General features: G+C 36.9%; 1 protein-coding gene across 1 annotated transcript in view; it reads left to right on the top strand.

Moving 5' to 3' along the window:
- The window catches only part of LOC131979329 (nck-associated protein 5-like), a 112,973-nt gene that overhangs the window by 60,435 nt on the left and 39,103 nt on the right, over window positions 1-13,435 (top strand). Inside the window, exon 7 of the mRNA XM_059343275.1 lies at window positions 1,327-1,446. Coding sequence (XP_059199258.1) covers window positions 1,327-1,446 — 120 coding nt within the window. The remainder of the gene's footprint in view (window positions 1-1,326; window positions 1,447-13,435) is intronic.

The following is a 13,435-nucleotide window of genomic DNA, read 5'->3' as shown; positions in this document are numbered from 1 at the left end:
CTGTGTCAAGTTGTTCTGAACCATATTATCTAACAAAAATGACTTTCCAGTGATATCCAGTTTATGTGATTCAAAGCCTGTTTAGGGACCCCAGTATGCACAAATATTCAAATACAGTAGGCGGAAATAGAAAACTGCAAAACCATAAATGGCATGTTATCAGTAGTATCAGTATTAGAAGCATGTAGGTAAAGAGGAGACTTGTGGGAACCCAGAGAGCCCATTCAATAAGATAGCATGACAACAGAGGTCACATGACTGCTTTGAAACATAAAAAAAATAGCATAACTTTGCAGCATTATTAGCACATGGTGCCTATAGATCCCTCAGATCTTCTAGTTTGATATGATACCAGGATCTAAAATTGAGCCCGCTACAGCCAGAAAATAGTTAAATGTAAGAGTTGGAACGGTAAGAGTTGCTGCTATAAAACAAGTGCAACTTTTTCATCATCCATTAATCATTTCCACGTCAGTCCTCTGGATAGAAGGTCACCAGACATGGACCCGAGAAGGACGACTTTAGACTTAAAATAAAATAAAAAAAACTCCTGATAACTCTTTCTGACATGTATAACGCGTATATAACTATGCGATTATGGTTATAAGCGCTCATAAATATGAATAATGATTTCAACCATGATCACAACACATTCAGAATTTTGTAATGATATTTGAGGCCAAGCATCACATTTCTTACGTACATACATTACTTACATAATTGATAGTTACTGACTTTGTTGCAGAACTCAGTAATGTTTTTGTGAAGTATAACCCATTTATAATGCTATCGATTATTAAAAAAAGAGAACATGCAAGTTCTTTGATAGTTTATCTTTTCAAAATTTGGAATGAAGGTGCCTACAAATATCCCAATATTGCATGCTATACATTTTTACAACCTCTCTTGTACTCTCCCCTTGAGTCTGTGTAAACAGCCCACAGTTCTGTCCATTTTTATGTGAATTTTTGTCATCTGGGTTTTTCTCACAGAATCTGTATTATTAGGTGCTTTGGATGAAATATTAATATTTGAAGCTTAGAATTGGCTATCTTGTCTGACAGAAATGTTAATTACAAATCAAACCATTAATTCAAGGACGTCAGCATTTCATTTTTTTACAGTTTCTGGTCCCCAGCAGTTTGGAGAGTTTAGAGGGTTCACATAGAAGACAAGGTTTTGGAGCCCTGTCATGTACATGTTGCATGAATGCAGCATTGTGTCCTGTTCTTGTTACATTAGCATCTGGAACAAGTGTAGTTCTCTGAAATATCCCCGTCAGTCGCAGTTAACTGTCCATTTTTCTTCTCTTTGGGGGCTTTCTAGGACTTGAAAGAGGAGTGTGTGAAGCTGCGGACCCGTGTGTTTGACTTGGAGCAGCAAAACCGCATTCTGAGTGTGCTGTTTCAACAACGTGTCAAAATGTCCACAATTCCTGTCTCCCAGGTAGGAACACATGGCACAATAGATACAAACAGGCACTGACAGACCTACCTCGCTTCAAGGCTGTTTGAATTTTACATGAGCAGTGCTCCACTTGGAAAGGTTACTAACTTTAAAAAGGACCACAGAGAGACAAATCTACCCAGGGTGTGACTCAATTCCAATTGTTAGGATGTACAGATTTACTGTCAGATTTATGGAAATGGATTCATCTGGTCTTTACGTTCTTCAAGTCTTAATTAGAGTGGTTAGTGTTTAAGTGGCGTGCTTGAGTGAACTGTAGGTCAGCAAACAAGCATTTCCGTTCCTTACCACTTACTTCTTTTATGCTAATCATATCCAAATAGAGCCGGATCGTAAGCCAGACCTCTCATCCAGCTGTAACTGGAATGTGAGTTGCAAATGTTTCTCTAATTGGAAAGCTCTCAACCATAGAGTGCCGGGGATAATTGGTTCAAACCCGGGCCTCTTGTAGCATTGTTAGCCGTCATGTTCAGTTGTTGAGCTTCACCGCACTGCACTGTAGAGCTTTAAAGCTTCACTAATGAACATTTTTACACCAATGCCGATTTAATGACAAGAAGTGACAAACCCATAGAAAAGTTGATTAGTTCTGCAGTTCATTTTAGCTTTAGCATTATGAGCTTTAGCATCTTTTTGCTCATTGTTTTGTTTTGTCTTGCAAACTTAGCTCTTATTAGCATTGTCTCCAACCACAAAAGTAGCTTATTTAAAACAAGTAAAAGTCTGTACCCTACCTGCCCAGCATCAGAGAGCAGACAGAAAAAATTGGCCCGTAGCTGGTGGAGCGACAGATATTTTTGTCATTATTCGGTGGTAAATACATTGTTAATGTTGTGAAACAGGCACAGTTTGCTTCTGCTTAGGAAACAAATCTACTTGCCTATGGTGAGGGCCGACAGGTGTATGTTAAAAAAAAAAAATGTTTTAAAGATTGTTTAAAAAGTAAATTAAATGCATGTTACTGCCATAAGTGAGATAGTAATGTTTGTAACGTAAAGCATGACACATTAGAAGTTAAATTATGTCACTTCGGAAACATAGCGCTGTTTACTTTTGGTTTCACATTGAGATGAATGCTGGTCTACTGGACAAAAGTCCTGTGTTTGTTTGACCAGTCTACCAACCCTGTCGCCCTCCCTCAGAGGATCTCCTCTTATTAATGTGCTGCTGCCACTAGAGGGCGCTGCTAGCTACACAAACGCAAATAAGGGTTGTAATAAGCTGATGTACACACAACAAATGGGTTGCTGTTTTAGGGAGGACATTCTCTGGAAACCTAAATGAAGCTCACGAGAGTAAATATTGGACTTGCATTTGTCAAATGACCAGAAACACTAAAGTCGCTCTGCTTGATGTGTAAATAGCCATAGTGTAGGAGTGTGTAGGGATGGTAGGGACATGCCTTATCAATACGCAACAGCTACTTAATTGTCCCTAGCAATAACTTGAATCACAAAATTAAAATAGAACCAGTGTTGTCAATGTACACTGTAAAAAAAGATAAACAATAGCTACTCAATAAAATTGAGGCAACAGATTGCATGCAATATTATTAATTAAATCTAACTACATAACAAGTTGAGTTAATAACAACTTAACAGGAAGTGCCTGTCAATTAAAAACGGACTAATTCTATTGTGTTGGATTCATTCAAAAATTCTCTTGATTAAGAATTAAATACACATAAAGATTATATTTATTGTGGTCAAAATAAGTAGATTCTATCTCAAACATTTTTATATTAAAATTACTTAAACAACTGCCTCAAAATCAAGGACGCATTTATATTTAATACATTTTATCAAATATATTAAGTAAAATGAAATTACTAAAGAATAATTTATTACAGTGTATTTGGTACACAAACTGTGAACAGATGGCATTTTCTATGACTCGTGTTTAGTGGTGGAATGTGACTGAGTACATTTACTCAAGTACTGTACTTAAGTACAATTTTGAGGTACTTGTACTTTACTTGAGTATTTCCATTTTATGTTACTTTATTTTTCTACTCCCCTACATTTTGAGGCAAACATTGTACTTTTTACTCCTCTACATTTAGCTGACAGCTTTAGTTACTTTTCAGGTCGAGATTTAACATAAAAAACATGATACATATTAAAAGTGATTAGACATTTTTTTAGTAGTTAAAATGAGCCCTGGCTTTACAAAATTAGAGCGCAAATGCATCAATACAAATACTCTAATAATATAATTAGAACATGTAAATAATCTGAGTGAGTCCATTCTGCATTTACTTTTAATACTTTAAGTACATTTTGATGCTGATACTTTTGTACTTTTACTTCAGTAAGTTTTGAATGCAGGACTTTTAGTTGTACAGGAGTAATTTCAGTGTGGTATTAGTACTTTTACTTAAGTATGGGATCTGAATACTTCTTCCGCCACTGGTAAATAGGTAATTGTTGGCTAAATTGTTTGACATAAAAACATTATAAGGCGATGATTAAGGTGTCTTATCTTAATGCAGCGTTAAGGTAATTGCCTCCACAACACAGTCTTAAATCTGCAGCTGGTGAACAATAATTAGACGCAAGTTCAGCACCTGGAGGTGAAGTGAAGCCAATGTGGAAATGTCTTGAATCTGCATTCTTTCTAATGGCCAGCAGGGGGCGACTCCACTGGTTGGAGGTCTGAATCTACAGACAGCTGTAGTTATGACGGAGAATTTAATTAAATGTTGATGAAATTCTGTAGCAAAGTCTGTTTAGGACACAATAGTCAAAATAATTAGTATTCAAGGATTTTAGGATCTTAGCTTAAAAGATGTTGTTGTTTTATTACCCTTTAAATTTTTCATGTTCCACCTTGCATGGAGGCATGGGAAACTAACCACACTAACCACTCTGCTGTGCAACAGTGATATTCAGTGACAGCACCTGTATATTTTAATTTTCTCTTAACCTTCTGCTCAGGCAATCCTTTGATCCAAAGGTTGGCTCATTCAGTTTTTAGAGTTATTATAAGTATTTTGAGGTTTATTTATGCAACCTGCTGACGGGCTGTACTCGGCCGCTTTGATCAGCGTCGAACAATAATGAGGCAGCCCTGCTCTCATGCTGCACAGTGCTGGCTGGCTGGACAACTGATCAAATACATGTGAAGTAAGGTCAAAATATGACTGGTCAACAGGGTCATACACTGCAAAAAAAGAAAAGTTGGGTGAACTCAAAATTTCAAGGCCACAAACTTCGATACAATTTTAAGTTGGACAATTGAACTAAATATTTTGAGTTTTGTTTTTGAGTTTACTCAACTCTGAATTCAGATTTTTGTCAACTCAACTGTAAATTTTACTAACTTATAATTTAACATTGTAATAACTTTTAATCCTTGCTTCTGCTAACTTCTGCAATGTGCTGAATTGGCACTATTGTAACGCTGCTATGAAATATCAGCTAATGTTTCGACCACAATGTTGAGTTAGCATTGATACGCTAATGGCTACTCTTGTAGCTGTAACAAGCAGCGCTGCTAGCATCAGTTAGCCGCTAGCATCAGTTAGCCGCTAGCTTTCGCTAATGACCGAATTTCACCGATTTCTCGCATTTCACAACAAAGAAATAAGAGTTAGCAGAACTATTGTCCCTTGCTTTGAACCCCAACTTAAAGATATAAGTAACAACAACTCACAAACTTGTTTTTGAGCAGACAACTGGCTTCCTTTGTTGTGCTAACTTACATTATTGCCCTAAATGTAAATAATTTATATTTCCAAGTTTTACCAACTTAAATCACTGTTTTAGGCCAAAAAATACAAGTTGGCTTTTTTGCAGTGTACTTTCTATCCACTTTCTGCCAGTAGATTTGTTTCGGTGTCCAAAATTGGTTGAATTGAATTGAACTGATTTTGTTTTCAGGTGACAATAAGCATCTATTGTAAAAGTCAACTGGTCAGCTCAACCATGAATAATTGATGATGCATGATCATTTTTGACGGACAGGTGATTCTTTTTGCAGTCTGAGCTGAACATCGGACAGTGGAGCCCAACTTGTTAGCCCTTCATTTTCAGAGAAGTGTAAGCTTTAATTGACAGAAATGTGCTGTTGTTGGACTGCAATGACGACCTCTAACTGTCACCGTACCAGCGGGAATACACATGCTTGTTGAAGCCAATTACGAACTTAGAGTGTGTGCTGTGCTGCTGAATAGCTACAGTGCTGCGAGTTCTGCTAGAGTGTGCTGCTTGTCCACATGCCTTCATTATTTGTGGTGTATACTTTGTTGTTTTGTCGAGTGAGCCTTTACTCCTCTAAGCTTTTGTGATTTAATTCTGCAGATAGAAGACAGAAGCAACAGAGACAGGCAGGAGAGTCAGCCATTGAGTTATCTCAGGGAATATCAATGCACCAAAGCCCTAATAATGCAAAAAAAGATGACCCTTACAATATATAAATAAATCAATGTTGGACTCTCATTAATCTAAACATTGGCAGATATTATAATATATGAAGAGTCAGCTTCATGAGCACATCTTCCTCTTCAGAATATAAATTTCAGATATTTCCTTAATATATCACAAGACCATATTAATTTGTTGATTATGAAACACTATATGGATCTGGATTATGTGTATAACAAGGATGCAAATGTTGCCTCAATGAGTGTATTTCCACCCATCCACCATGAGAAGGCTTTGGATTTGGTTTATGCCCATTTTTAATTTTCTACTGAAAGACTTAAAATGGTTTAAAAAATGGCATATCAATAATTCCAGAAGCAGACTTTGGGGAACATCATGGAGCTGATGCTCAACTGGAGAGACAACAAAAACATTAGAAACATTACATTGTGTTTGACTGAAACCTTCATCAAATAAATACATGAAACTAAACAGAAATGCAATATTTCTGTCATTTTTTCTAACATAGTTTTATTGCTTGAGGTTTGACTTATGCTCATTTAGACTTCTTGTTTCGCCCTTTTCTTCAGTGATTTAATGGGCTCAGACTGGAGAATTAGTGCCACCAACCGTTTGTCTCTTAGACCTAAAATTTGCAGAGGATGGATAATAGTGATGTGCAAATGATGTAGATGGCAGTCTTCAGTCAAATAAAAAAATAAAAGTAATTGAGTGGGTTGGTTAAAAAACAGCTCCATCTAGTGGGTTCAGAAAATATGGACAATTGTTCATGAGGCTTTATTTGTCCAAAACTAATGGAAACACACACATTTTCAGTTTCTCTTCCAATTTTTTATTTTTTTTAACCAATTTTTTGCCTAAGGCAGAGGGAAACATGGTCAAAAGTTTTAGAACACACCAACTTTTCCAGAATTTAATTGAAAATTATGCAGTTTAATGTCTCAGTGTACTCTGAAAGTAATGCACATTTGCAACATTTAAAATTCTTTATTGAGCATGATAGTGTTTTGAAAGTAAAAAAAAGATTCAAAATCACATTTTATGTTTGACTAAAGGACTAAAAAAACACACAAAATGACAAAAAAGACACCAAAAGACACAAAATTACAAAAAAAAGACACAAAATGACTTACAAAGACATGAAAAGAATTCAAAAATGGACAAAATAGCCCAAGACTCCATAGAGTTAAGTTGTTAACCCATTTCTTGTTCCCTGAAAAAGGCCTACTTGTATAATTCTGAAATGTACATTATTTTTCAGTTTTGGTTAAGCTTACCTTTTTTATTTACCTCTGGCAGTTCACCACATACCTTTGTACCCTTGCAAGCTGTTCATTGGACTTGAACTGCTTGAATTTCAATAAAAAACTGGAAAAATTGGGGTGTTCTAAAACTATTGACCGGTAGTGTATATTCTCCAGGGCCCACAGTGCAATGCAACACATAAACATGACCACGTAGCTGCAGTAGATATTGTATATTCAACCTTGAAATGTCAATATTCTGGTTGTAGAACCTGACAGCTTTCAGACCAGCTGTGCGTTCAAATATTGTGAAATATCATTTCAGGGTTGCCAGCTCTGAAGCTTTTAGCGTCAGACAGACACCTCCTTTGAGGCATTGTCTCAAACTGCTGACTAAACAAATGATATGCCAAATAAGAGGAAGCAGCAAAGCCATTATTTAATGGAAAATCTACCTCCATCATAGAAGTTTTTTCAGTCACCACTGGGAACAGGACAAGCTTTAAACTGCAGGCTTTTCTTTACATTTTATCAAAGGCGTAGGTTCCATTTACACTTTGTTGGGGACCCATATTAGGCTGGGTGATTGTGATGTCAAACATTTAATTTTCTGCATTCTGGTGAATTTTAATGCACCATATCTGTGCATTTGTCTTTATTTATAGAAGGGAAAACACAATTCATGATCAGGTGATAATTCTAAATATTAAGATATAATGTTATTATAATAAATAAATACAAACATTTCATCAGTAAAATCATCATTTCTTCAGGAAAAGTACTAATACCACACTGTGAAATTACTCCACTACAAGTAAAAGTCCTGCATTCAAAACTTACTGAAGTAAAAGTACAAAAGTATCAGCAACAAAATGTGCTTAAAGTATCAAAAGTAAAAGTACTCTTTATGCAGAATGGACCCAAGCAGATTGTTTTAGACATTCAAAATATGTTATTGGATTATTATTATTGATGAACTTATGTTAGCAGCATTTTTATTTCACGTCTCAACGCTCATTTTAACTACTTAATATATTGTTATGACGTTTAATTGGGAAAAAAAATCTAATCACTATTAATTGATCATGTTTTTTATATTAAATCTTCACCAGAAAAGTAACTAGTTAGAGGTAGAAGTACAGTACTTGAATTCATGTGATTAGTTAGTAGTATAATAGTATTAAATTACATAATATGGAAATACTCAAGTACAAGTACCTCAATATTGTACTTAAGTACAGTTATTAAAGAACTATAGGGGGAAAGTGTAGTGCTGGGACTCTTCACCCGTGAGCGTACTCCGGTTAGGGAATAAGGACACCGTTTTGACTTTTTCTTCTTTATATTAAACTTTTCAGCAGCACGTCAGTACACACACACATTGTTCAACACATGCTGATTCTAAGGACCTCGAACGTAAACATAGCTGCCCTGTAAACTACCCGACTCAAACAGACTGAACTAAAAAGTGCTTGAATAAATTATTAACCTGTTTAAATCAACAATATCAATATAATCAAAATTAACAGATTAATAGAGTGTATTTGCTGGTCACAAAGGGAATTTATAACAACAGTACTTGAGTAAATGTACTTAGTTACATTCCACCACTAAACACGAGTAATAGAAAATGCAATCTGTTCACAGTTTGTGTACCAAATAGGTGGCAGAGTGCACACTCACACACATACCCACACACACACACACATCTTCATGTGTGTTGGTATTTTCTTTTCTCCAGATTTTTAGTCTATAAAACTTCTTGTATCAATGAAAATGTCAATCAAAATGTGGGTTTTTGTATCCAAGGGTACATATTGCAGTCCCTTGTGAAGTGAAGTTCGATTGACCTCTAAGACGAGCTTAATTAATGGTTTAAATGCAAAATGTGTATCAACATGTAAAAATGTTTGATTTTCACATATTAAACTTTGAGAGATTTGTATTGACTTGTCTTGGCTACAATTTAATCTTAGATCCCTAATTGGTCCTAACCAAAGTGCTGGTAGAATTCCAACCAAAACTTTTCTGAACTCCTCAAATTGTGGTTAAATGACCCTTCAGAGTCTTACAGAGAGTCCTAATCATTATGCAGAAGGCAGGCAAGAAGTTGCTTTGTTTTTAAAGGTCTCTTTGGATTGTCAGAGTTCTCAGCATGACTCCTCTGCTCCCAAACACTCCAGCTCTCTGTATTCAGGGGACCAGTTTGATAACACCGACAGAATTGGTGATTAAAAAATCTTGGATAAACTGTATAAACACTACAAAAAAAGCAATTTTCCAGCTTCATGGGAGTTGTCATGGAATTGTCTAGGAATTCCCATACCAGTTCATTAAGTATGCTGCGAGCCGAGCAGAGCAGGAAATGCTGTCCTTCATTTTTAACCTTTCGTGTAAAGGTCAAACTTGAACACTCCGCTAAAAGAGGGATTCTGTCTTTGTAGAAGAACTGTGCAGAGCTGCTCGGCTGCTTCTGCTGAGGAGAAGCATTGTACACGCTGACATTTCTCCTTAGAGCCTGATTGAACAAGGTCTCATTGTTAATTTTTTCTGTTGACTTGCCAACAAGTCCTTCACGGCATCAGGGGTCATTAAATGAGGTGGCACAGGGGCCGACTGAGAGCCAGCCTGAGGGGAGATCACCCCAGCTACTTTGGCCGCGTTCAGATTGCCAGCCAAAATCCGATTTTTAGCCCATCCAGATTGGAACTGGATGGCTCTTTTGAAGAACTATAGAACTATAGCCTATAGATTCCTTAGATCTTCTAGTTTCATGTGATACCAGTATCTCCTGGATATTCCTAAAAGTGAGCTCGCTATCGCCTCCGAAAAATAAAAACGAAATATCGATACTTAGCAGCCATGAATTGATATAATACTGCCACGCAAAATATTGCGATACTATGCTGTATCGATATTTCCCCCACCTCTATTATGTATGGATGTTAACTTATTTTTGGAACTTAAAATATCAATGTTAACATTTGGTTTCACTGGGATATGAACACTGGTCTCCTGGTTAGAAACCCTGTTTGTTTGACCAATCCATCACTCATCACTGAAAGTGGACTTTGTTGTTCTTTACACTCTGTATCCTCACTGCTGCCACAGCTTCCATTATAGTTATAGAGGTCATCACCAAAAATAAATAATACTATACAAATGATCTATGGGGAAGTGTTTTTGGTGACTATTCCTGACTTTCAGTTATTTAAAGTTGGCCAAGTTGAGTTTGGGTTGAAATAGTCTGAATCACATTACTGGTTCTTTAATGTGTGTGGTTGTCCTGCGTAATTTTCTTGGTTAAGCCAGGTGTATAAACTAGTATATATATATATATATATATATATATATATATATATATATATATATATTAGTATATCACATTCCATATCTATCTGTGCATCTTTATCATAAGAGACTCCTCTGGGAGTCCTCTGATGAAACAGGCTCTCTCCTCTTATTAAACACTGAGTAAAATAGTTATTGGATCATTTTCAGGCGAGACTTTACTGTTGTCCGTTTGTTACTGTGGATGGTGAATTCCAAATCTTACAAGATAATTTCACTGTTTCACCAGGCGAGATAGCTTTTAACAGCAGAGAAAAAAACGTTAATAACACAACAACACACTTTTATGTGCCAAATGCTGCCTTTGATTCTCTCATGCAGCGTTCCCAGTTATCCAGGAGGCTACATTAGTAGTGTAAGATAATTATCTCACGCCTAAAGCTTGAATATTAACTACAGTTGTTATATTTGTCTCCGGCAAAGTCAAAAACAAAAGTTTTGGGTGCAGGCTTTGCATTTAAATCATTGATTTCAAAGTTTTATCTGTTTTAATTGTTGTCTTCTGCAGAGAAGTTACAGATGTGATTCCCTGCTGTGACCACCGGCTGTGCAGCTACAGCAACATTTTATTTATGGTTATGACTAAAAGATGAATTCACTAAAGGCTGGGCTTTCTGACAAAGGGAATTTGTAGGGGAAACGATCATTTGTTCATATGATGTGATGTTGAATTACTCAACAACTCATATTGTCACCTTAGAAAGATGAAAGATGCCAGTTTAATTATGTAGAAAATATTCATTTAGTATTAAATTCACATGCGTTTTTCTGTCCAACTGCATGTCTAATAGGCCTACTCTTTTTCCTTTAAGCTTAGTGTTCCTGTTGCAAATATCTGACTATGTCTAGTCTGATCTATATCTGACTGGCAGGATTTTTTTTTGTTGCCATCTCCATACTTGTACTTTTCAATTATCTTTTCTCTGAGTTGTTTGGAGTGTTCTTTTGTCTTTATATTGCATTTGTAGCAGGAATAGTGATGACTGGAGCTCCCTGATACAGATGTTTTAATGATAAAATCATGTGACACTCATCAACTATCTGGAACTCTGTAGAAGTAGGTCAGTTACTTTAAAGGGGCTGAACATTTATGCAATAATTTATTTTACCTTATATTTTTTTAATTAATTGACACTATTTTTTACAAAAAACTCTGTATTCACTTTGATAATAAACAGGTTGCTTTGGGTTTTTTTTTGCAAATTCTAGTTGCAAAACCTAGTTAGTCCTTGTGGCTTACTATGGTCGCTACTTGTGAATGGTAAAAGTTATCAGTCCTCAATTTAGCATATAGAAAAATATATTAAAAGGAATAGTTTGGATTTTTGAAGTGGGGTTGTATGAGTTACTTGCATAGTCAGTGTTTTACCTACTAGCATTGAAAATAGGCAATGTACTTCTGTGGACTAGGGCACCAGGTCAACATATTTTAGCCAGGTAGATGAAAGCCCACCTGATAAATCAATAGGAGCGTTTCCATTAGGTACTTGTCCCTCTAGTGAGCTACTATGGGTGTGGCTTGGGGGAGAGGATCCGCCAAGTTCTGCCCAACTTCATCGGTTAGCAGCTCAGGTAGCGGCTCAGTAGGTACTTTCTGATCTGCTACTAGTCAACACCGATTGGATACAATGGAGGTGGTGATTTCCCACATGCATGATTCATTTGCAGACTGGACACTGAGGGGTTAACATCTCCTGCTCTGACTGCAGCTGGGAGAGACTGCTGCAGGAGGACTGGGCCGCTTGTGAGTGCTTTGGGATGCCGCATGCTACTCGTTAAAAAGAGTAGGAACGAGTCTCCAAACGTGTCCAATAACACTAGAAAAAGTCGCTAGATTTGTCGCTAGTCGCTAGCGACTTTTTTTAGCGTACAAAAGTACCTGTATGGGAACAGAGGCCGAGGGGAACTAACTAGTGGGCGGAGCCAAAACATGCAGCCGCTTTCCAAAAAGTACTCAGTGGAAACTCGCCTGAAATCAGTTCAAGTGTACACAGACAGACCAGCAGCTCCTTTGTCTGACGGCAAGGTAAAACGGTGAAAATGTTCTAAATATAGAATACACTGATTCCGTTTTTTGCCATTACTCTACAGTCTGCTGCAACAGAGTCAATAAAGTAGCTAATTATGCTTGTGTATGCTATCTAGGGCCACTTACTCAGGTCCTCCTTCCCTCCCTCTATTTAATCACTATATGAAAGCAGATTAGTGCGTAGTTATATTACTGTGGCTTCCTGTTCAGCTGGAAGTTGCACCTATAATTCATGCAAGTTATCATGGCTAGGAACAAGGGCAATATTACACAAGTAAATCGGCCCATTGTTAATATGGAAATATGGAATAGTGCACATTTAAAGCAATTACACTCATTTTGATCTGAGGATCTGAAGCTATCCCTGTCTTAAAGACTAAACAACCTTACATGTAAAGTACATTCAGTGTGTCGAACATTAGGGCCATTGTTCTCTCAGACGATCCGGAGCTGCTCACCTGTTTCAGTGATCAGTCTGGCCTCTTGATCAGATGAGCAGCATGATTACAAGAGATCACGGCCTTTGTTCTCGCACAAAGTGGGAGCAAAGAGGCCAAAATCCATTAGGCTCGACACTCAGTTACAGCTGCAGAGAGTCCTCAACAAAAAATGAAACAAGCTCATTTCATTGTGCCCATCAGTGATTGGTGATGGAGGTCTCTGAGATCGGATACAAAACGCTCTGGTTGTGTCTCTATTTGCCAGATAACACAGAGGTAATTATGTATGAATTATGAAAATGGGAAATTACTATTTTCCCTGCGAGTTATGCTTGTTAAATTCCTTAATCTCCGTGACAGCACACCTGTTTCCAGTCAGGTTGAGTGACTCTGAGCGAGGTTACAGCGAAGCGCCACCAAAGATAAAGAGAGAGAGGGAACAGCTCTAATGTAGTTGTTTCCTTTCTGTGTGTTATACTGAGAGAATGTGCAAAAAAATGTAGGTAGGTGAGCACAAAT

The sequence above is a fragment of the Centropristis striata genome, chromosome 10, assembly GCF_030273125.1.
Source record: "Centropristis striata isolate RG_2023a ecotype Rhode Island chromosome 10, C.striata_1.0, whole genome shotgun sequence".
In the NCBI taxonomy this organism is placed as follows: Eukaryota; Metazoa; Chordata; class Actinopteri; order Perciformes; family Serranidae; genus Centropristis; species Centropristis striata.
Note: the sequence above shows the minus strand (reverse complement) of the source record. Positions and strands in the feature narration are given on the sequence as shown.